At 41.0% G+C, this 25,385-nt stretch overlaps 1 protein-coding gene across 4 annotated transcripts in view; it reads left to right on the forward strand.

Annotated features, from left to right (window-relative positions):
* LOC122398702 (synaptosomal-associated protein 25) overlaps window positions 1-24,487 on the forward strand; it is a 30,843-nt gene extending 6,356 nt beyond the window's left edge. For 3 of the 4 annotated variants that reach the window (XM_043398812.1, XM_043398811.1, XM_043398809.1), the window contains 4 exons: window positions 13,774-13,822; window positions 18,181-18,298; window positions 18,775-19,048; window positions 22,687-24,487. In XM_043398812.1, the coding sequence (XP_043254747.1) occupies window positions 13,774-13,822; window positions 18,181-18,298; window positions 18,775-19,048; window positions 22,687-22,749 (504 nt within the window). In that variant the 3' untranslated portion in view covers window positions 22,750-24,487. Of the gene's footprint in view, window positions 1-9,001; window positions 9,051-13,773; window positions 13,823-18,180; window positions 18,299-18,774; window positions 19,049-22,686 lie in introns of all 4 variants that reach the window. The other variant, XM_043398810.1, reaches the window with a different exon arrangement.
* Window positions 24,488-25,385: the final 898 nt, after the last annotated feature.

Raw genomic sequence — 25,385 nt, forward strand, 5'->3', positions numbered from 1 at the left:
AAGATGGGCATCTGCTCTGTCCTCGCTAAACTCGACGTTGTGCAAATTCAAAGAAATTTCCCCACCACCCGAAAGGAACTAATTATAATAATGATAACGATAAGAAAGATGGAAACGCGCTGGAGAGAGGTGGGCAAAATACTATTTCGACTGGCGTGGTTAGACGTAAGCAAGGGAAGAATTAATCAAATAAAAATATAGGAATGGTATAATGTACTTGATAGAAATTCCAACGAGCAAAGGAAAATAATAGAAAAAAAGAGGTACATCCTGTTTTCGATGTGCGAGAAGGTCAGATTTCTATATGGCGTTGATAAAGAAAACTCTGAAATAGTATTTGACCCAGCTCTGACGCCGGAAGCATCCTTTTTCGTTCCTCTATAGTGTACTATACACCTGTATGCAATGCAATAGCTTGAACGTGTATCGTTCAGAACGGAAGTAAATAATAATGGTCATCTAGGGTATTGTTGGCTTTATGACGCGAGTTTTTTAGGACGAGAGCAAAGAGACATTTTCCTCCTAAAGAAAAAGGGGGAGAAAAGGAACAAAACTATCGCACGGGTGGCACGCATTTAATACGTACGTTCATTCTTGAATAGGATGACGCGTATGTACTTGCAAGAATTGTAAGACGACGCATCGACGCGGTCCGAGACGGTAATCCGCGACACGAACGCGTGTGAAATGATCGGTTGCATCGTTCCGTGGCCGTTCATTCGTAAAACGTTGCATTTTTCGGCGCGTAACGGGGCTTTTCGATCGATGCACAACCTGAACGATTTATACGTATTTTACTTTTCAGGGTGTAAATTAAAGTTACGCTTGTTTCCCACCCTGTAACGTATTCGAACTATTATGCAGGGTACGTTTACATAAGAACCCTTAAATATGTTTGTTGTTTATGGATATATGAACAAATCATTTAGGACAAAGATATTCACTCTATGTTTTGGATCCTATCGAAATTCTGTTTCATAAGATGTCATAATCCCCCGTATCATTATACAACTGCCCATCGTGATTCATTGTTTCTTTGATACGATGCCTTTTCAAGGCTTTCACCTTCCAGTAATAACATGCTTTGCCTGCCAGAAAATGAAAGTGGGGCCCAACTTTCTGACTACATATTAGGTTTAGGGCACAAGTACCTTCGTACTTTTTCCTGGAGATTAAAAGACTGCATCGAGCAATGCAATAAAAATTATAGAGTCGAGTTTAAAAAAAAGGATAAATGAATAAAATTACATCGTGATATGTTTTTTATCGTTATCGTTTAACTTTGTCCAGAGCATGTTTTTCATATATCCGTAAGCATCGGGGATATTTAGGTTTCGTTTCAAGTGGGCATGATCGACGGGTAATTCGACGCGCGCGTTCGTGGTCGCGTTTTCGTGTGTCTGTCTACGTTTCTTCAATCTTCGCATTCTTCTTCCCACATACATAACTACTCGTTGTCTATTCTCGTTATCTTCGATATATACTCTATTCTGAATACATGTATGAACTTTTTCTATAAATGTATGCGAAATTTTTAACTGTATTGTACACTCAAGATGTGTTTACTCTTTTTCTTCTTCAACTTGTTACTAATTGTCGAAGGAGCGAACGCAATTGACACCGGTTACCCGCGCGCCTAAATTAATAACTATATTCACGATCGACGAGTCTCTCGTTGTGTTGTTCACGTTAACGTTAGCCCTGGTCCAAGTTTCAAGTTCACATTTACACGTGTATGGTACATTTTGATGGTCCCTGCAATGGTTACGGTACGAAGCAAGCGACATTTTTGAAAATATTATTTACTTCGGTCATATACACATTTTCCATCGTACAGTTGGACAAACACTCGAGAGACCCGCGTGTTCGCAATGAATTTCGAATAAATTGAGGGTGCGAAAGGGGTTGAAAGGTCATTGCGTCGCTCCGTTCCAGTTTCTTTTGCTACTTGTATCTGTGGCTGCACTAATTAGCACACATATTCACATTTCGAGCACCCAGGGACGTCGCTGGCTATTATTTTTTCAGTGTACGTAAGTACATGTCCTAACACATGGGATGTCGACATAACAAGGCTGCCCCCTATGTATTATTACATTTTGTGTGTGTGCGCGTGCGAGAGTAATATATTTTATTCAGTACGTATCTTATACGTGTACTCGCTGCGTGTGTGTGTGTGTACACAGGGTGTCCTGCTTACTTGAGCATTTTAAGTATCTCCGTTGCTGTTCACGATACAAAGAAATGTCAAAACAGGCAGATTTCGTTTGATGGAGCAATCGTTATTAAAACGACCATAACTCCTACAATAGTGAATATATTTTAATGAAACTTTTTTTCTCAAGTAGAGCTTATGGGTACCTACAAAAAAGTATTAGACAACTTTTCTGTAGGGCGTTATACAAACTTACTAAAAATCAGAAACGAATTTCTAAGAAAAATCGACAGGGGGTAGGTGCCTAAATTTTTCGAAGAAAAAAAAAATTCTAAATCGTTCTAGAAAAATTATTTTTAGCTAGGGGGGTTAATTACAATTATATTTGGTGAAAAGACATACCCCCGAATTCCTAACCATTTTCGAGGAAAAAATTCTTTCCCGAAAATATGATGTCTGACCATACCATTGACATGTTTCACTGAAATTTCATGCGTAATCTTTAAAACGTCATAACTTCCGAACGGATCGGAGGATTTTAATTCTTCAACCGGCAAACGACGCGTATTTTGGCGAAGAATAACTAGAAATTTCAAAAATATTCGAAAAGTTGTTCTTTGGCACCTTAAAATGAGGAAAACCCCATAAAAGTGGTCCAATTTTCAAACAACCATAACTCTTACAATAGTGAATATATTTAAATGAAATTTTAGGAGGAAGTAGACTTCACGGATACCTACAAAAAAGTATTAGACAACATTTCCGTACAGCGTGAAAAAAAATTTTTAAGGAAAATCGACGGGGGGTAGGTGCCTGAATATTTCGGCGAAAAAGAAAAATTTCAAATCGTTCCGAAAAAATTATTTTTAGTTGCAGGGGTCAATTACAATCATTTTTGGTCAATACACATACCCTCGAATTCTAACCATTTTCGAGAAAAAAAATCGAGTAGGTGGCCAAATTTTCGACGAAATTGAAAAGTTTCAAATCGTTCTAAAAAAATTATTTTCAGTTGCAGGGGTCAATTACAATCATTTTTGGTCAATACGCATACCCACGAAATCCTATCCACTTTGGAGAAAAAAATTCGTGTAGGTGGCCAAATTTTCGACGAAATTGAAAAGTTCCAAATCATTCTAAAAAAATTATTTTTAGTTGCAGGTATCAATTACTATCATTTTTGGTCAATAGACATATTATCGAAATTCTAACCATTTTCGAGAAAAAAATTCATGAAGGGGGACAAATTTTTCGACGAAATTGAAAAATTTTAAATCGTTTTAAAAAAATTATTTTTAGTTGCAGGGGTCAAGTACAATCATTTTTGGTCAATATGCATACCCCCGAAATCCTACGCACTTTCGAGAAAAAAATTCCTTACCGAAAACATAATTTCAGACCAGAAATGTCACTCCAAAATTGTCATAACTTCTGAACGGATTGAAGGATTCTAATGTTTAAAAATGCAAACAACGCGTATTTTGGTGAAGAATACGTAGTAATTCTAAAAATGTTCGATAAGCTGTTCCTTGACCCAGTAAAATGAAAAAAAAACCATAAAAATGTACTTCTTGACATTTTCCTTATTGTTGACCATCTATGACCATAATCCAGCCATTATTGACCATCGAACTTTGACTTTTCTTTGTACAATCCAACAGCAACGGAATTATTTAGCGTTGAAGTTAAGCGTGTGACGGTCTGTTTGTGTGTGCGCGCACGCGCTCATATACACATATGTACAACATATCTGTGTATGTAAACTGCCATCGATGTCAGTTAGTCGATTAGTACTCGATGTAAATGGATTTCCGGAACAAAAAAAAACCACAAATTTCGACGGGGGGCTAATTGCAGCAATTAAAAAAAAAAAAAAAAGAGATATTCTTAATGTCACCAGTGGTGGAGGATATTTTTTTCAGCAACGGTGAATTCCACCAACAGAGTCTTTGGAATGGATACTACGGAAAAACCGAGGACGCTCTTGACGCGATACAATTTCGAAGAAAAGAAAAGGAAGATCGATGACAATTGTATGGTACTGTTAGTCGCGTGGATTTTTCGATACGATCGTGTTAAAAAACAAGTCAGCATGGGTAACGCCAGAGGTGTAACTCCATTTCTTTTTTCTCCCTCTGAATTTCTCTTCAGTTTATAATTGTTCCCGATTTTACGCTTCATTTTGTCATTTACTTTTCCACCGCGTCGAACAAGTCTTGGGTGAAAGAGGTTCGCGGGAAATTCGTTTAATACACGGTGAAACGTACGCGTTAGGAAGATTTTTTCGTACGTATGGTAATCTGGGGGACAGTTCACATTTTACTTTTTAATTTTTGAAGATTCAAGGACCGCGATGTCTTTTTTAATTCTTACGTCAAAATTGATATATAGATGTTCAATTATAGGATTACCGATTTTTTAATTTATAGTATTCGTCTTTTAATACTGTTTCCAAAAATGTCTACGCCTTTCGTTGAAATAGTGATAATCTTTTATTTGGTTAGTACGGATTATCGCTTTATTCGGATCACCTATCCTTCCAGTTTCTTCAGATTAACGAGGTTTAACCAGTCATCTTACAGTGGGTTCCACGTACCTTATACCCTTTTGGTTTTACTCCCCCCTAGTCGGCAGCACGTAAAAACGTGCAGCTGTTTTTTGGTTGTGGATTTTGTACGAAACGATTGTAAAATTCGAGACAAATCAATTGCCCTTTCTCTTCGAGGATATTTTCAAAATATTCGTACTCATCGAAATACCTTTTTTGGGGGGTATTCTCTCAAATTGGTCGTATAATCGAAGGGAAAGGGTTCGTATCGATTGAAGTGTGTACAAGATCGTAGGTGAACAGCATGACTTCGCCATAGTTTAATGACCGTTAGAGGCTGACCGAGACCAGGTAAAATGACGGTGAACGACCAACAGTGTCCATGAAAGAACGATCGTTTTTAGATCGGAAGCGTAAATCGAGTAAACTCGGCTCGCGTAATCAACATCGATGGCCGCGAAACTTCCGTCGCTGCTACCCATTACGTTTATATTTCATGTTATTGGCTGAACCAGGCATTCCTCGATATATTGTCCATGTTGCTGACTGTGTATGTACGCGTATTTCCACGTGCGCGGTGTGTGTCCGCTTGCTTTACTCGACAAGAACTTGCTCGGCCGCTTGATCGTCTGCTTGCTCGTACACTTTTCTCCGAACATAGAAAATCTGCATCGGTGACAAACGTGATGCATAAGTACACGTGTTGCGTCGCATGCTCGAAAATCATCGGTCATACGACCGCAAGAAAAGTGTTAAAATAGCGTCGGTCTATCACGAGACTCTGACGAAATTTTTAATCGCCATCGGTGGACTTTTTATCGGGGGAAGTTCGTTGCCTGTTCGCTACAGTTGGTACAGTTCTCAAAGCAAAGTTTAAGTAACATCACGCGTTTTTCTAATAAATTTCTGTTTTAAAAGAAATTGTTCGATAAAGGGTACGGATAGAACTGTACGTTGACCGAGTGTCGACAATTAATTTGCTGATGAACTTTGCTGCCTGTTTGCCTTGGCTGCCTGGCTGCCTGGCTGCCTGTGTGTGTTTGCCTGTCCTCTGCGAGGAACACTGTTCCCTTTTACCCCCTTTCCAGCGCTGCATCGTGCTGTCACATCTCTACCTCGAAATCATTCTCTACGCGATATCTCTCCGTGCACAAAATATTCCACTCACTACTCACAGATATATACACCTCGCGCGTACAGGGGATTCGTACTCGAAGAGAGAGGAAGCTGGTCCGATCCAGGTTTCATTTACCGGGGGAATCTTCTCGAGATCTGGCTTTCAGATCGATCGTTGCAAAAGAAAACGCTCACACGTGGACGAGCTGCATCGCTCTTCAATTACTCGCCAATGAGAATCACTGTATCTTCGCGTCTCATTCTAATTTCCTCGTTTTATTTCTGTTTCTTTTTTTCAATTCTCGCGAATCTTTACCGATCCGTCTGTAGCGCTAGTCTTACGCCTACACACGATCGAATCACCTTCATTGCACGATTATTCGATGGAGTGTTTACTTGAAAGCACGCGACACCGGTGATCTTGAAACAGAGAGAACGAAATGAAAAGGGTACCCTCGATGATCTTTATGAAATTGAAATAACATTGCTGAGGAAATTAACAGGTAATTTTGAGCAACTTTTTCCTTTTGGTCTAAAGGGTGAGTCACGATAAACAGGAATTATTTAGGGGCCTTGTTTCTCGTGTCCCTTCGTATAAAAAGCATCAAGTTGCACAAAATTATGTTCTCTGTTATACGTCTTATCTAGGTAGAAAGTAATGTATTTTCGTTATTAATCGTCCAATTTTAGTAAACTTTACACAGGTAATTGATTTTTAGTTGAAAAATTCTTGTATCGAGAGTACGAATACTCAGTGGACCGACTTGTATCTGTTTATTTAAAGATAGTCGCGTGCTTCAGTCCGGCTAGCTCCATTACTGTCGATTTCTTTCCGTTTCCGGAAACTTCATGCACATTCCCCAACGCGGACAAATACGCACGCTTCTCTCTTAACAACAGAACGAAGAAAAGAGCAAAAGAATTCGGATTTGTACGAACAAGCGCGTTACGGAGAAAGAGCTCGGTTCCGTAATTGGCTCCGCGTAGACGTGCAGCCGGCAATGAACGCCGGTACTTGCATATTTATTACCTCGCCCATATTTCGAGTCTGTCTTTCATTCATTTCGATACGAGTCCTGTACTCGTTCGCGAAGTCTCTTTTCTGCCTTTTAAATTCGCTCGAATCGGACCGTTGAATTGCGCAGAACGAGAACACTGGAGTGCACCACGAGGCTCTCAAAGAACCGTAGGCTCCCTTTAACCGGAAGCGCCGGTAAGGTCGCCTCGATCGCGGGGACGAAAAGATAAGTATCATTTGGTGGAACAACGATTGCACTGCACGAAATTTCCATAAAACCATCGGTTCTCTTCCCCCACTCTGGCCTGCGAAATTTCATAAAAGTCGTCAAAGACGCGAATAACCAGAATAGAACGATAGATGTGCGGCGTAACGATGTAAATGGTCTCGTGGAAATTTCGAGCAGCGTAGAGACGCATCTTTCTTCGGTGTTTTAACCAGTCGGGAAAAGCTCCTTTTCTTCGTTCTTTGGTTCGGTCATTTGCCGTTCTGTTCGTGCTCTCCCCATCCGCTTTCCCTTCTTCTCTTATGTGTGCGTGTGTTTCTACTCTGCATTTATTTAGGCATTCATCCTTTGTCCGTTCGAGTCTCGAGATCCGTTCGGTTTTCGAGTCGCTCCTGGAAGAGTCTGAAGAGTCCTGAATGAAAAATATAATAAATTTTTCAGTTCTTTGTTCCGCTCTCGCGACTCGTACCGACAGGGGTTGACTCTCGTTCGTCTCATTTCTCAGTTCTCTTTCTTTCACTCGCGCATACTCGATTTACTTTTACCTCTCTTCACCGAAACTGTATATTGTACTGTTCTGTATTCTGCGATACTTCTTTTACCGTACACTATTGTCGCGGAATACCCTCCTCGTTCTTGGATATTTTTCAGACTCGTAGACATTTCAAGTAGCACTTTCGCTCTTTCTATCTTCTTCTTTTACCCTTTCTTTAAACGCTCGACTCTCTTCCTCGTGTGAATTATCAATTCTTCTCGTTCGTCGGACGAACGACGGAAAGTGGAAAGATTGACGTTGGAAGAGAGCGCGAGATTCTCTCCTTCCAATTAATAAAAAAAAAAACAAAAGAAAAAAAATAAGAGAGAGCGGTTTCATCTCGTCACGCGCTAGCGAAACAGAACAACAATAACAACAACAACAACAACAACAATAACAAAAAAAAAAAGAGTACGTACAAACAAACAAAAGTAAAAGTTTATACAGAGAAAAAGAAACAAAAAATCTGTGCGAATCGTTGCGCGCTTCTAACGAAATCAATTTCGATTAGCCAGAAGGAAAGATCCGACAAACGAATAAAAGTAATTAAAATAAATAAAAAAATAAACCTACAACAACGGCGACGACAGTCACAGAGCAACAGGAACAACAACAACTACAACTACAACAACAACATCGTCATGATCGATAACAACATCAAGAACAACAACAGCAACAACAAGCGACAAGCCTAGATATCTAGAGATCGAGATATAAATATACTCACTCGAACCGAGAACAATCTATCTAAGTGTTTATGTATTATACGACGTGTTCTTATTGTCTAATCCGTGGAAAAAAACGTTTTACGTTGTTTCTCCTGTCTGCCCACCTGTCTCTGCCTCATAGCGCAGGCAGGATAATATATATATGTGTGTGTGTGTGTGTGTACGTCCCACACACGTACACATATGTCCATATATTATTATTATTATTGTTGCATTTTTTGCCTACGTCACGAACGCGTCGAAAGCTAATACGAAAAAGAAATATACAAAACAGCGTCACCTTTAGAATCGGGTAACAATATATATATGACCAAGTAGATCAACTTTTACTCTCATTTCTGCTGCATATTACGCGTACAAAGCCACCCCCACCCCCCACCCCCCTACCCAACCCCCCAAGAAAATAAGATTCGGTCACGATATACATATGTATATATGTATATATATATATATATCTAGCACTGTTTTGCGAGAAAGCGAAAAACCTTAAACTTTGCTTGCCCACTTCTCTCCATCGACTTCTCTCCGTACACCCTCCGTCTCTGCCTAATACCGTAATACTATATACTACTAATATACTACTAATATTACTATACTATATACTTACTACTAAAAAAAACAACTCTTTAACACTGGTGGTGGTTGTCTGTGTTGTGCTGCCTCTGTCTGTCGTAGAGCAAGGAGGCTGGCATCCGTACTCTGGTCGCGCTCGATGACCAGGGAGGTGAGTGAATCGCTTTTTAGCCATATAAGTAAACGAACAGAAGAGGGAACTTTGCCTTTTCTCGCCCCTATCCGCTCCCGACACGCACATACACTCACACATACAATGGTAACCCGTGTCCGTGGTACACAAAACCCCGTGTTAAATCGAAGCTAACTGAAACCTTCTTCCATCGTACCCATCCATGGATGTTTGATTACATTTCGCGTCGAAGGCTACCGACGGAACGTTCATCCTTCGTGAATGCCCGCCTCCTACGTTTCCCGACACTCTCGACGATCACAATTCATAGTACGAGAAACATACTTGCTCGTTCTTTCGATCGTTCGACGCTTCTTTCTTTCTTTTTATTTGCCGGACCCCCGACGAGAAAATCCAACGCGCTCGACGCGTTTCTTTAGAGAGTTTTCTCTCGTTCGAGTCATATATCGAACAAGTTTTTTTTTTTATTTTTAAAGTTGACACTGTGGAGTCGACGGAACCGTGTCGCTTCTATGCACACGATTCGAGAGGAGATCGCGAGCCGCGATCGATCCCGTACGCCATGTACACACACGTTCTCTACTTTTTCCGTCTTCCAGTCGGCGCGTTTATTCGTTACAGGTCACAGGAAGCCCACGCTTATTAATAGCGTTTCGTTGTACCGTGAAAGCGCGATAGTTGTCAATCGACTGTTCGAATCTCAGCTTTGAAATGTTCCCAAGTTTCTCAGACAATGAAGATTCGAATACGATTCGAAGCTCAGAACCATTGAATATCTTTTCAAGTAGAAAAACTGATGTATGGTCGGACGCATCGGTCAAACCGGCACTCTTCGATCGATGTTGCTCCAGTTCGCGTTTATTGTTTCTCTATTTTTTCTTCTTTTTGTTGCTTCTCGAAATTCGAGTCTGTCGCGCGCGTTTCTTCGAGGCTACCTTACGAAACGTCGATATCACGTCCCAACTGCTGTGAAACTGGAATTATACACGCAATTCCCTGTTCAATTAACTATTGCAACCGAGAAGTAGCGATAGATTTGCTTCACAAGTACAGGTTAGATGTATGTATTAGCAGAGATGTCTAAACGAGACGGTGCGAATTCGCGGTTGACGAAGAAAAGCGACAGCCAACTACCACTGTACAATAATCCTACTATACAAATACTACTACTACTACTACTACTACTACTAGTACTATTTCTATACTCGTACCGTTACTACGACTCTACTGGTCACCACCACTAACATCACTAATATCGTCGAACATCGTTAACGTTGCTACAGTCGCGGGTAGATGCAAAAGTAGCGGAAACAATGGAACACATTTAAACAAAAATGATCTTTCCTACAAGCAGAATTCTTTTCTACTTTTTTTTATTGTTTCGTCGCTTAAGAACGATTTTAAATTGTTGCGGTATTCGAGTCGATTTCCCCTAACTTTTGCATGGACCGCTAAATACGACACTACCACTATTACCTACTAATACGACAAAGACATCAACTACTGCAACCACCTAACTCTATCCTTGCTGGTGCTGCTATCGCTGCTGCTGCTACCAGTATGTACACGAATACGATGGATTCGAAACGCCTGTAGTCGAATCTTTGTACAGAATGTGTCATATTCAGTGCGCGGATCGAACTGAGTCATTCAAAACGATCTGTTTTGTTTCTTTGTCCTTTTGTACGTCCACGATTCCGGCCTTTTCATCCTTTCGAAACCTTTCTCATTCGATGATACTCTTTATCTTTGTGCTTCTATTTCTCCCATTTTCTCTCTCTCTCTCTCTCTCTGTCTGTCTGTCTATCTATCTATCTGTCTATCGCGACATTCTGTTTCTGCCTCTGTTACACACCAGCAATCAAGTATTCGGTGCGTAGACGTGTATTCTCGTGTACGTGTGTGTGCGTGTGTCTGTATACATGTACACATATATCTACGTATCTGTGCAGGTTGTTCGTCCGTGTTCTATCTGGAAATCCAGAATATCTCAGAAACTACGAAAGATGTTCTAGATTTCCGGATAAAACGTACATCCTGTATGTATATGTACGTATGTGTGCATGTATACTATATGCATTTCGTTTAGACGTATAAGTTATGTGTTTGTCAGTCTCTATTTTCTTCCCTTACCTCTCACATAAACAAAACACGTTCTTCTCTGGATTGTGTACAACTACCGTTCCTTTATTCTTTTCTGCCTTATTTTCTGTTTAACGTTTGTTTTTTACTTCATAGTCGAACACGAAGCTTCTTAGCTGCGTCGCTTTCAGTAAACGTATTAATACGTACACATTTATTTAATGATTCGTATACGAATATGTACTATACACATGTAGGATGATTCTACTAACCGAGTTACAGCTTTGTTCTAGCGAAGATAGAGATACGTTACAGAGGAAAATTTTTTATAGTTTCACCATAATTTTTATGCATCCTCGCTCAGAACAGAGCTTCATCGTCTGTCCCAAGTATTAGAATTATCCTCTGTATATATGTATGTGTGTGTGTATATATACGTATATGTACATACAACCTCCTACCTCTTTTATTTAGCGTAAAAACATATACAAAGTTTTTACAATTCATAAACGTTTTAGCAGTAGATGTTTGTCTTTCTCGTTCTGTCGTAATTTTTATTTTCTAATATACTGGGTGCCTTATTTTAACATATAAATGTATTTATCTCGGAAAGCACGGCGAATAGAAAGAAGGTCGAAGACCAGGAGTTACCGAAAAACATTATTTTTCTATTCGTCTGCAAAGTTGTGCAATTTTATTTTTCCTTTTTTTTTTTATTCAACGTAGGATCGGGCTATATTATATTAGTAATTTTATTAATTAGTAATTAAATTACTCGTGGATCGTGTTTTCCTTTCGATCGGTATAAGCAGTCGTAGTAGTAATTTCCGGAATAGAAATAGACATTTTGTGAAATTTTAACACGAGCAGAGAAAAAGTTGGACGTTGAAAACTGGAGTTTAGACTTTGCTTTCCACGACAACTTCATTTATGAATTAAAATAGGTCAGCCTATAACGAGTGTGTATATAGAGCGATCCAAGAACTATTAGCACCTTATTTGTTGCTAAAAATGCAGTGTGGAATGGAAAATTAATCGCACGGAAGTTGCACGATAGAAGAAAAGTTATCGTTTGGTAGTGAAAAATAACAAATTTTTTGTAGGTGGAATTTAGAAGTATAAAGGTCGTGTTTGATGACTTATAAAATATTTATTAATGCAATAAATCGTAGCTGTGTGGTTTAGAATATTTGGGGAAAAAGTTAAAAAATTTAATGGTTTTAATTTATTTTTGTAACTAAATAAATTAATCTATTTGACGCAATTCTTTCTGTTGAGTTAGTGTATGCTTCGATACTAAACGACCTATTTTTTCACCGTGCCAACGTTCGTCTAGTAAAATTGTCCTCCAGCTGGCATATCGGAAACAATTAAAGCGTGAATAGTTATCGGGCCATTCTGGATACGTACTCGGTATACACATTATTCTATGTATACATAATATTTTTCTGTGTTTCAACCCTGTTATTTTAACCCGTTTTGCATCGAACGTACTTGTCGACCGTCGTCTTACCATGTAGGTATTTATTATCTTTCGCTTTTTGATCTGAGAGTTTGTAAAATACCGTCGTGTACATATTACATATATGCGATAGTAGTGCGATTGCTCGATTCGTGATTAAATATGCATTCGCCGATCGGGCGGAGAAAGCGAACCGACGACAACGACAACAACAACAAGAGTGAAAAGCGAAAAGGTTTATCGCTCCTTAGACTGTTCGCTACTATATTTATTCCGCCTCTCCCCCCTCGTCCCTGTAACAAAAATATCCGTGGCTTTTTGATCGATTCGATGCATAATTATTGCGTTTAACCTTTATTCAAAATAGAAGACTGTGTACCGATATCGTTCATACGAATATTGTCTTAGCAGTGCGCAGCGCATGGTGCAAAGCAGAGACGTTCGCGTCAGTGTCCCCGCTGTGTGTCAAGAGTTGAGAGAAACATATAAATTTGTTAGCTGTATACCTTAGTACGACTCGCAACAGTCTGTTTTTTTTTTTTTTTTCTCTCGCTACTAGTCTCTACGGAAAAAATCATATGTCGCCGTCTTTGCGTCATCGTTCTGTTTATTCGCGCGCCATTTCTCCTTTTATCGTTTCATCATTGTATTCTTATATGTTTTGTTCCGACTTTACCGTACGTTCAAGGTGTACGTACGAGCAGCATTGTGAAAAAGAAGGAGAAATTCGCTCGAAAATCTTGGTCCTCGATCGAAGCTTACGATTCGCGGTTACGTACATCTTGAACGTACTCTTTTCTTTTTTTCTTGTTTCCTTTCATAGATGAATATTATGAAGTTTCTGTTTGATTACAACCCGGCACGTTTTGTCACACGACGCGGATTCCATCGAATCATATCGCCGCGTAAAAATTCTTCGTGAGAACGGAGGCGAATATGTTCGACGAAACGAACACCTTTTCGACCGCCGCGACAAACTTTTTCCGTTTAATTTACCGTCGCCGTAGAGCTAATGGGAAAATTCATTGTTGCTAGCATCGTACGGTATTCCCCGAAGCATAATCCGTGATCCCTCCTGTGGCAAGGCGTGCACGCGGGCTGCTTGTTTGTCTCTGACTTAATTTCGCAGTTGTTCACGCGCATCACTGAACGATCTTTCGTTTCCGTTAACGTGTGGGCCCTTCGACCCTGTCGTAGAGCGAGGATGTCGCAGCGAACACTCTGACGATGTTAGACCATCAAGGCGGTAAGCAGTTCCCTCAGCAATAAACAAAACAACAACCAAAATAAAAGTTTTTCCAAAATAACTATTCTCTTTTCGAACAACTACGAGAGAATTCTTTTTAAAAAAAAATATGAACCAAAATTGAAAGTAAAAGAGGCGCGATTGAACAGACTCGCGAGCTTTGCTTCCACGAGCCTACAGTGATACGTACAATAATAACTTTGATGCGTTACGTAACACTTTTGTCCGCACAGAAATTGGTTTTGCCGATCGTATTCAAACAGTTACTGAAATTTATGTTAGATCGTCAAAAAAAAAAAATGTTGTTGCAACGTGTTGGTGTTTCGATAACTTAAATTGCTTGGTTCAGGTTGGACACACCGTGTTTCCTCGCGAATCGAAATACATGAAAACAACGATATTTAACCGCGTAAACTTTGGCTCGTTTCGTCTTTGAGAATTGCTCGTGACTTCCGCGGTCAACGATTCGATCGGTAAACACCAGGTCTACGTGTGTGTGGTGTATGGTAGGGATGGGCGGGTACCCGACGACATTTACGGATACGGAACTGGGGCCCAAAGAACAGCCTGGCTCCCCCGGGTAACTCGTGACGCGTGTTCATCTCTGATTCTTGATCTCTTTTTCTGTCCTTTAGCTAAAAAAACAACCTTCAATTCTGTATCTTACAGCGCCGCGGTACTCTCGAGTGCCTAGACTGGAATATACGAAGCGTGTCTTTTCTTCCTTTTAATCTGCTTCTGCCTGTGTCTGCTCCTATTTTAACATATCAGACTTCTCGCATCATCGCTAACGCGCCACTTTGCCACTAACTCGACTCGGTTCATCCGACTCAATTTATCCAGCATCGTTCTCCCTCATAATCCGTGCGTTCATTACTCCCGAATCTTGGATCCCAGACTCGATCACCAGCCTCGACGAGATTCTTCTCGCAACCGATCCACGAGAAGCGACACGTCAGAGCGTGGTAACCACGTTCCCCGCCGTCTGATACTGCTATGTTATTGCAACTGTCTCTAATCTTGTTTGATCTTGGAAATTTCACAGATCGACGTAACCAATAAATCGTTCCCTATCCCACGAAGCGTTCTTCTGTTCCGAAAACGGGAAAGTTGGATTTACCAACCCTCTCGCTTCTTCGCTTCGTCGATCGTTTCTACGAGTAGTCATTTTACATTTTCCACGGAATGAACCTCCACGAAATCACATCCTCCCTGGGCGAGGATAACCTTCCCTCCGGGCACTCTGAGCCCCTCTAAATATTTCGGTTTCTCAGTTGGTAAATCCAACTATTCCGCTACAGAGTCCTCCGTATATCTGCATCTAATTTCGCCTAACGAGCACAAACGATATGTATATATATATCCTGGTCCTCCAGCAGAGCCTGATCCACAGTAGAATTAATGAATCAAGATGAAATATCGTCGTTGTACGCGCCCTCTCGCTCCTCCAATTATCTATTCTTTTGCGACGAGAGACAATGGGTTTCCTCGATCGAGAAATCTGAAACGAGTAACGGGAAACGCGAGGAAAGGCGGGTAGAGAAGAGAAGAGGAGAGAAGAGAAGGGGGAAAAGAAAGGAAAGAAACGAAAAGAGACGGACGCGGAGTACGATAGATCCTCCTCTTAAAATCGGTGCTCTAACGTAAACCGTAGTTTTGCCTGTCGCTTCTTTCTCTAGACTCTCTCATCCGATTTATCGTTTTTTTTTCTTTTTTTTTTTACCACGGTTAAAAAAACCTGTGCGTGAAATGGTTTTCCACGTCGCGTCGCGTTGCGGAGCGAAGCGAGGGAGCGTTTCGACGGTGCTTCCCTGTTATCCTTCCTGTGTGTGTTAACACAGCCGCTGATTGGTCGGTTGCCTGTTTAGAGCCACGAGGTCGGGATGAAAACTCTCGTAATGCTGGACGAGCAAGGCGGTAAGCCATTTCAAATCTAGACATACAAACATTATACTTACCAAATGTCAAAAAACGCGTATATTTTCACAAAAAAAAAAGTTTCTCTGTGTATGTGTGTGCGTATATGCGCGTCTGTGTGTACACGTACATCTACATTAGGGTGGTCCTCGCTCTATTACCCTTGAATTTATTCGACTCGCCCCCTCTCCCTCCCCAAATGGTTTTAATATGCAGATATATTGCGATACAGGCTTTGTTTCTGTTACGATACCACCCTATATGTCGGTTAATCATTTTTTTTTATGATTCCTGGAGTATCGTCGACGACGTGATATTTGATCAATCGTAGTGGCTCGTATAATTCTGCGTTTTCTACAGCAACGAACCATCGAATTTTAATCAGTTTTCGATTCTGTGGACCTTGGAATTAGTCGATTTGTAAAATTCTAATTTTCACCTATAAGTAAGGACCATCCTAATGTATATGTGCATATAAAATGTACACTTGCGATCGTTTGTGTCGCAAGGTCACGGAACTCTAATGGGATTTCCCATGACCTCGTGACAACTGCAACGATCGCTGGTGCGCATAGAAATGTGTACCCGCGCGTAGAAACGTACACGCACGCGCAGACACCTGTATTCGATCTAGACCGACACAAATTCAACATTCGAGAAGTTGTGCGTAACTTTGCGTATTGTATACCGTCCACCCGCCGATATACAATACCTATACGTACATTATTATTACCATAATACATACAAATGTTGTATATGTCTGCACACAACACTAATTGCGTGCAAATATCGTCCAGACACCGTGCAATCCCGCTTCCGTCGACGTTCAGTTTCTAATCGAGAACTCGTCAATCTATACTAACCAAAAAAGCACTAAAAAAACGATCACGGGATTCGCTTCCACTGACATCTTCTCACCACCTTCAGCTTTCAGATCGTTTACGTTCCCCCTTGCATTTTCTTTTACCTTCGATCTTTCTCGTCTCGACCATTCCTTCTACTTGCATTCACTAATCTCCTCCCCCCTCGTTTTGTTCCACGCTCCTTTGATTTTTATCATCGAACACTCGCTCTGCTCACTTCTCCTCTTTGCACCTTCTCTCCTCTCTTTCGATATTTCTTTCTCTTTGCCTATATTTCTCGCATTCTTAATCTCGTTCTATTATATTTCTGCCTGTTATGCGCTCTCTCTCTTTCTCTCTCTCTCTCTTTATTTCTATTTCTATTTCTATTTCGGCGTCCTATCGTTCTCCGTCTGCTTCCTCCTATATTCTTACTCCGTTTCCTTACGTGAACGTAATCGCACGAAGGCGAACGAACAAAAACAGAGAAAAACAAATACAAAACAAATAGACGACAATGAAACAGAGAAAGAAATGCAAAGAAAGTATAATACAGATGTATCGGGTCGCATGACAACGCGCGCATCACGTTTAAACGTCTCTCTTCGTTACATCCGGCACGGTGTAAGTCAAGTACCACTTATTTGCAGCTCTACTTTACCTGCGTTTTACCGGCACATTTTCAATATAGTAGCATCAACAAACGCGTTATACTCTTACTCGTTAAGTATACTTGGTTCAATTTTTACCCAGTTACCCTCAGATTCTACCCACCGTTACACCCCAGTACATACAGAGCTACTACTCACCCGAATTTAAATACCCTTAGTAGGGAGACTCTTGCTTAATTGTTGCACTTTCGTTGCACTCGTTTCTTTATTTATTTTCCTTTATCGAGGATCGTTCGCCGGGAGATATCATCGTGGTGACCTTTGTTATATCGTTGCAGCGAGAACATTTACGCCATTTTCTGTTCTCTTGGTCTCGAAAACGTCGACCTCTTGCCACCGTCACTGATTAATCGAAGAATTGAGAAGGTTTTTATAAAATTAGTTCGAAATTCGAGACAGAAAAGTTTATAAATACTCGGATAGTCATCGATCTTAATTCAGTTTATTATACTACGGTCAAGACGCTTTGCACGAAGATGAAACGGTGATTCTCTCGGCGACTCCTCGCAAGATAAAGCCTTTGATCGTCGTTCGGGATCAAGGAACAGAGTACTGGCAGCTCAGCATTTGTTAAACACCTTCGATCGAATTTTCGATCGAGATTCAAAGAATCGTAGACGAATAATGGTGTAGAAAATAGAGAGGAGGTGCTTTGTTTCTCGACGATCCGGGAAACGACGGTCCAATTCAGTTTTTATAACGAATAAAAAATGAATCATCGAAAGAGAATCGGACAGTATTTTCCTTTTCCTTTCTTTTGTTCTGTTTTTTTTTTTGTTGATTTGAGTAGAGACGACGCGTTGCGTAGATTGCTGTGATCCTTTGAGATTTTATTTTTAAACGAAGCGTGTCCATTCTCTTTCGAGTCGCCGCAGCGGTAATTCGCCGGGGAACGATTTTAACGTTTTCTTCTCGTACGATGAAATAGAACAACTGGACAGAATCGAGGAGGGCATGGACCAGATCAACGCCGACATGAGGGAGGCCGAGAAAAATCTTACCGGAATGGAAAAGTGCTGCGGTCTCTGCGTTCTTCCGTGCAACAAGTAGGACTGTCCCAAAATCGCTTTACTGTCTGCTTTCACTGTCTGCGATCGAACCTTCTGATTTACAACACACACACACACGCACACACCCACACGCGCGCGTTCTTCTCGACTGAAAAATTTTTACTTCAAACCAAGGACCCTGACCACAGTGGACGAAATTTGTACAAGAACAGGTTCACGAATCTTAAATCGTGTATCGTGTAATAGTTAGTAGGTTTAAAAAAAAGAAAAGACAGAATATTTAGTTGTTCGATAGACAGTTCTTGTAGAAATTTCCTCGGTTTCCTGTGCGTTAAATTTAATGTCTAACGGAAATGAAAACAGTATTTAAAAATTGTATACATGTATTGGTTATCTGATTTCTGTTATTCGTAAATTATTTGTTAGCAATTAATACAGTTTCTCGGTGTGTTTGCCTCGAAGCATGTTCGGTGGTACGGATTGGCTAATCGATTGATCGCTGTTTGAAACAGGAGCGCCAGCTTCAAGGAGGACGAGGGTACGTGGAAAGGTAATGATGACGGTAAGGTGGTGAACAATCAGCCCCAACGGGTGATGGACGATCGCAACGGCCTTGGCCCCCAGAGCGGCTACATCGCCAAGATCACGAACGACGCCCGTGAAACGGAGATGGAGGAGAACATGGGCCAAGTGAACACGATGATCAGTAATCTGAGAAATATGGCGATCGACATGGGCAGCGAGCTGGAGAATCAGAATCGGCAAATTGATAGGATTAATCGCAAGGTGAGGAAACGATTTTCCCGTTCTCGTTGCTCGATCGCGACGATACGGCGTTCGAACTCGAAGGAATCGTCGGGTCGCCGGATATGTTCGGAGTTTGCTCGTATCCGTTCACTGAGAAACACCAGTCGATCCGTATTTGATCGCTGGTGAAATTGTACATAGAAGAGCAAGGTCTGAACACGTCGGAAATAATTGTTGGAAATGATGATTAACATTACGTACGATTAGCTCCGCTATATATTTTTTCTATTCACGGAGCATGCGAGGTTTTTTATCTCACGATGCACGCGCTCAGAGCGATGCACAACACACGTTCGTTGTCGCTTTCGCTTTCTTGTACAGGGTGTTGTCCAAATAATCAACCAAACTTTAGGGGTACACGTATACTCTGCTATCCGCAACGATAAGAAATCTAACATTGCTTTATCGTTACGGCGAGTAGAGGATGCACCTAAGTTTATGATACCTACTTTAGGAACATTCTGCACGCCCTTTGATTATCCTTCCATGGTTCCCCTCGTTCCTCCAACGATCACTCGAAACCAGATTTGGGCAAAAGGTGGTTAACGAGCGAAATTCAAATATTTCTATCGGTCGTGAAGAAAATTTGCCCGACAAACGGTTCGAAATTGTTATCCTGTTCGTCCTCGCGCGTTCAACTTGGCGGTCGCCAGGATCAACCATAAAACTTTCGCCACCGACTGAGAAGCTGGCACACTGGCTAAACGAAAGGTGACGCGGAAAACGCGTTACGTTTTATACGAGAAGCAGTTTGCCAGATTTTTTTTACGATTGCCACAACGTACATACGTGCATACGTCTGATCATGAGATTTCTGGCCGCCGACGATGGGCTCCGTATCGAACGAATACGTACCGTGTTTTTTCCTCGTAGCGACCCCGTATCCCCCTCAACCCTCTCCACGATTTTTACCTCGGGACTTGCGATAGAACCACGCGATACCATTACACAGCGAGCAAAATCTCCATAGTTCCATGAAACCTTCTCTGCTATAAACAAAGAGGAAGGTTTAACTTTACCGTGCTTTCGTTTAATAAAGAGTAGTTTTCCATCTGCGAAACACAGCGGTTGGTAAATATGCTCGGCTCGGATCCTTTCTTTACATTTCTTTCTGCGAAGTTTGCTCTTGTCCTCGTTACCGAGTACGGGGGAAAAAGGAACGGGAACTTTTGACGAAGTTTTACTTCATTTCTGTTAACGAAGCAATTTGGTAGATAATTATTACGAGAGGTTGCGTGTAACTGTGGAGATTTCGTTCATTGCACATCGATTTCCATGAATCTGGTTTTTTAGACAAGTAGTAGGGAGTCGAAGGGTCTCTCTAGCAGTTCGCAAGGTTTGCATCGAAATCGATGCAAAATGCGTGTAATGGTCGCGTGATTCCTTCGCGAAGAGACTTCTAAGCAGGGACTTGTACAGAAAAAGATTCTTTCTAAACAGAGATCATTTCATCGGTATTATTTATTATTTTCTGATACTTTCAACCTAACGATCTTGCGTAATTGCTTACGAAGTCCCTGCTTCTAACAATTGATTCTCTTTCGAGGAGAACGCATTCGATAGAAAGTTCTCCGTATTTATTTCTATCTCTTATCTATGTATTTACATATGTACATGCATATACATGTATATGCGTGTATATGTATATGTGTGTACGTATGTATATATAAAATTGTTGTATTGGCACGGAAGTTCTATTCTCGAGAACGAAACAATCGTCGAGGGAACGTGCCAGGAAGAGGAAGATCGATATGGAAACGGATATTGATTTTGACGAAGGATCGAAGAACGATCGATCGACGATTGTTTCGCTTCCCATTTTGGCATGCGTACGCACGTGCACCGCACGACTAGCCGTCCTTTTACTCCCTCTCTCGTCATCGCACCACCAGTCATTTCTTCTTTTCGTCGCTGTTCACGGGCTGTTTTCTGTGTTCGGCCGTACACGTTGCATATATCACGTCGAGAAGCGAAAATTGAAAAATGAAAAGAAAGAGGAAGCAAAAGCAAACCGGAATAAACAATAATTGCACCGACATCGATCGTACCATCGACGATCGCCGCGACCCTCCCCCTCACACGCTTTGTTCGCCCTTTGTTTTCAATTTTTTTTTTCTCTCTCTTTCTTCCTTCCTATTTTGTTCTCTACTCCGTTCACTGTTGTTTCTTGCCTTCACGTTCGATTTGATAGATTCTCATTTTGTGCCACGTATGACCAAAAAAAATCCATACTATGATAATCCGCAGGGCGAGTCGAACGAAACAAGGATAGCCGTGGCGAATCAGCGTGCGCACGACCTGCTCAAGTAAAATGCGCCTCTCCACCCATGTATCCGTATCCTTCGAGCCCAGAAATATTAAAAAAAAAGAAAAAAAGAAAGAAACAAAAAAAAGTATATAAATATACATGTATATATATATGCACACACTATATGTGTATATCTATATATATATATGGTGTGTGGTGTGCGTGTGTGTGCGCGCGCGCGCGCGTGCGAGAGAGAGAGAGAGAGAGAGAGAGAGAGAGAGAGAGAGAGAAAGCGTGTGCGTGTGCGCGTGTGTTTCGTGTATATATGCATACGTATATAGTGTGAGTGTGTATATTATATATGTATATTACGCTCCACGCCTACCACGCCTACCACGCCCTTTCTTCTGCCTTCTCGTCGTCGGTCGGACATCGTCAACTCGTTAACCCAACTCGTGTCTCCAACTCGATCCACCTGTTTCTGCTACAACGAAATCATCGAGTTACTTGCCGGGGTCGCATCGATACACCTCCTACACGCGTGTCTCGCAGGTCAATCGCGTCGTGAACTTTACCAGCTATCTTCCTACGCGTCGTTTAGTTCGTACCCCCTGTAATCGCGAGCGCGCGTCATCATCTTCGCCGTTGGTGTCGTCACAGACGCCACTTTCTACGATACTTTTACGATTGATCGTACACGTATATACCTGGCGGAGGGAACATAGCGAGCTCGTGACAAAACTATAGACGATGCTCTCGAAATCGTGCTAAATTTCCTGCCACGAACGTTACCTGTACTCTTTCGGGCATCATTTCTATTCGTATCGCTTGACGGATGAAACGAGCGTGTCTAAAGTTCTCGCTATATTTCTCGTATCCGCCACTATACGTACGTTGTTGCTGTCGAGAGTCTGGGATCGATCGTCGAGAAAGAAACTGTGTAAATTGTATTTTACAACAATCGCAAGTTTTGTGTTTCCGTTGCGTACGATAAGATTACCTTGAACGAAGAGAAACGCGGAATATCCCAGGCTTGGACACAACAGTATATACGTATACGTATAGTTTACATTTAATTCCTTTGGAATCTCATTTATCGGATGAAATCCCGCAGGGTCGTCGTCGTCGTCGTCGTTGGTTGCGAACGCAATTGTTGCGTACGAGTTGCGTTGTTGCTTTTTGAATATCCTCTCGAGTTTGCGAAGGAAAGAGAGAGAGAGACAGAGAGTAGAAGGGATGGAACGACGACGGCGCGCGGGCGAGAAGACCGCAGATTAATTGAAGTAACGAGATCGACAATGACGCGATCTTGATACACGGCTGTGTGTTGGGTTACGATCTTTCGTTTGTTTCTTTTTTTGGCACGCAGGGCGAATCGAACGAGACGAGGATAAAGGTGGCCAACGAGCGAGCCCATCAACTACTCAAGTAAGGCCACTCTCGACCACCTGCACCCCGTCGGCCACCAACAGCACCAATACTATCATCTCCACTGTCACCACCACCACTATCACTATCGATAACAACAGCTACAGTAACAATACCAGTGTCAACAATAAAACTAGTACCAACAACCACAGACACGTTCTGTTACTCTCGGTTACTCGTTCTTGGGATCGTGCGCTCACTGTTTAGTTATCACCGTTTCTTTCTACATCGAGTAACGATAGATCGTTCGGAAAGAACGTGTGTTACGAGTAGATAATCGAACGAGCAGATTAGATTCTTTTAGCTCATGCTTTTTTCCACCGTTTAAGGGAGTATTCGGCCTACCAGTAGTCAGTAGAAAAAATAAGATTTCAAGAAAAAAACTTTGTTATTTTCACGAATCGAGGTAAATGGCTTTACGCGCATGTTTTTAAAGCTTTTTGCTGGAAGAAAGTTGATTTCTTCGTAATTCTAGACCGGAATACCCCCTTAAGTTGTACCCGTAGATAGTTTGTTTATCGTTGTTGGTTAGACGCATTTTCGATCGCAGATGATCCCCGTTTTCTATGCAGTTTTGTTTACGAATTACGCGAAGTATTTTCCACTTAAACGCGTTGTACCCTACGTTTCGACGTGATTCTCGCAACGTTTAGTTCCCCTTTTTCTTACTTTCGTCGGCAGCATTCGAGCCGCTTGTTTTCATCGAATCTGCTCGTACATTCCTCACGAATCATCTTTAACCCTTAAGAGGGTAAGTTCTTACTTCCTAAAATGTCCTAGATTATATATCGCAAATATCGAAAAGAAAAAAAAAAAAGTTACTTTGTTATCGAATTCTACTTGCAAATACGCAGATGCGGCGCGATGTTGCCCAGGTCAATTCAACGAGAGCAGATAGCGTTTTTTAAGAGACGAGAAATGTCGGAAAAAAAAAAGTAACAAAGAGAAAGTAAATAATGTAAAGTATAATGAATTTCGTCTTAACTGCACGTTTATCCAAGTTCTTCCTCTCGTAATAGCGTTTACACTCTCGACAATTACATCTAAAAGGTTTCTAAATCGCGATGATGGAAATGATGAAAATATATATATAAATGGTTAAGAATCTCTTAGACGATTTAGAGAAATGTTTTTTGAATAATCAGTGTGCGCCTGTTTAAGGGTTAAAGATTACCCAGTCACCGACAGAAGCCACACACAGGGGGACAACCGATATTGGTTGTACGGGAGTACGACACACGCTGTAAATTGTTTTACATCGTTTCACACAAAGATGTATAAAATACACAACACACACACACACGCAGACACAGACACACACGGACACAGAGGACAGACAGACAAATGTAGATTGCACAGCGTGTGGAAGTGCACACGTGAACGATACATACGCACAGCGAGGCTCCATTTAGGTAATTCATACCATGTAATTTGTTATCGCAATTAATGTTACGACCAAGGTATCCGTGTATAGTAGATCGATACATAGGTAGACAGACGCTCGAGCGATAATTCGCAAAGTAGCCGTAGTTGGATGTAGTAAGATGCAGTTTCGAAGTATAGTACAGTCGGTGAAAGAGATACCAATAATCGTAGAGAATTCAACGAGGGTGTTCAGCTAACCCTGGGAAAAATTTTAATGGGAGATTCTAGAGGCCAAAATATGACGAGAATCAAGAATACTAATTTGTTAATAGAGGCTTTGTTAAAAAGTTATTAACGTTTACACTTCCGCCCTTACTGAATTTTTTTCTCGAAAATGGGTAGGATTTCGGGGGTATATCTATTCACCAAAAATAATTGTAATTGATCCACGCAAACGAAAATAATTTTTCCAGAAGGATTTGAAATTTTTTAATTTTGTCGAAAAATTTATCCACCTACTCGAATTTTTTTCTCGAAAATGCGCAGGATTTCGGGGGTATGTCTATTCACCGAAAATAATTCTAATCGACCCCCCACGCCCGAAAATAATTTTTTCAGAATGATTCGACATCTTTTTTTTTTCGCTGAAAAATTTAAGGGGAATAGATGTACGCCTGGTCAGACATTTCGGTAAGGAATTTTTTTCTCGAAAATGGTTAGGAATTCGAGGATATGTCTATTGACCAAAAATGATCGTAATTGACCCCCGTAACCAAAAATAATTTTTTCAGGACGATTTGAAATTTTTTTGTTTTGTCGAAAAATGTCACATCTTCTCGAATTTTTTTCTCGAAAGTGGTTAGAATTTCGGGGATATGTGTAATGACTAAAAATAATTGTAATCGACCCCTGCAATCGAAAATAATTTTTTTAGAAGGATTTGAAATTTTTTAATTTTGTCGAAAAATGTCACATCTTCTCGAATTTTTTTCTCGAAAGTGGGTAGGATTTCGGGGATATGTGTAATGACTAAAAATAATTGTAATCGACCCCTGCAATCGAAAATAATTTTTCCAGAATGATTTGAAATTTTTTATTTAATTTTTCAATAACTTTTTAACGAAGCCTCAGTCAAGGAATTGATATTCTTGATTTTCGTCTTATTTTGGCCTCTGGAATCTCCCATTAGAATTTTTGGAGGAGACAGCATCATCAACGGGCGGGGGAGAGGGGGTTCCTTCAGTACTCGGCATCGTGTTAAATGGTGGAAGAAGC

The sequence above is a fragment of the Colletes gigas genome, unplaced genomic scaffold (genome assembly GCF_013123115.1).
Source record: "Colletes gigas isolate AHSC1104 unplaced genomic scaffold, ASM1312311v1 Colletes_gigas_Sc00012, whole genome shotgun sequence".
In the NCBI taxonomy this organism is placed as follows: Eukaryota; Metazoa; Arthropoda; class Insecta; order Hymenoptera; family Colletidae; genus Colletes; species Colletes gigas.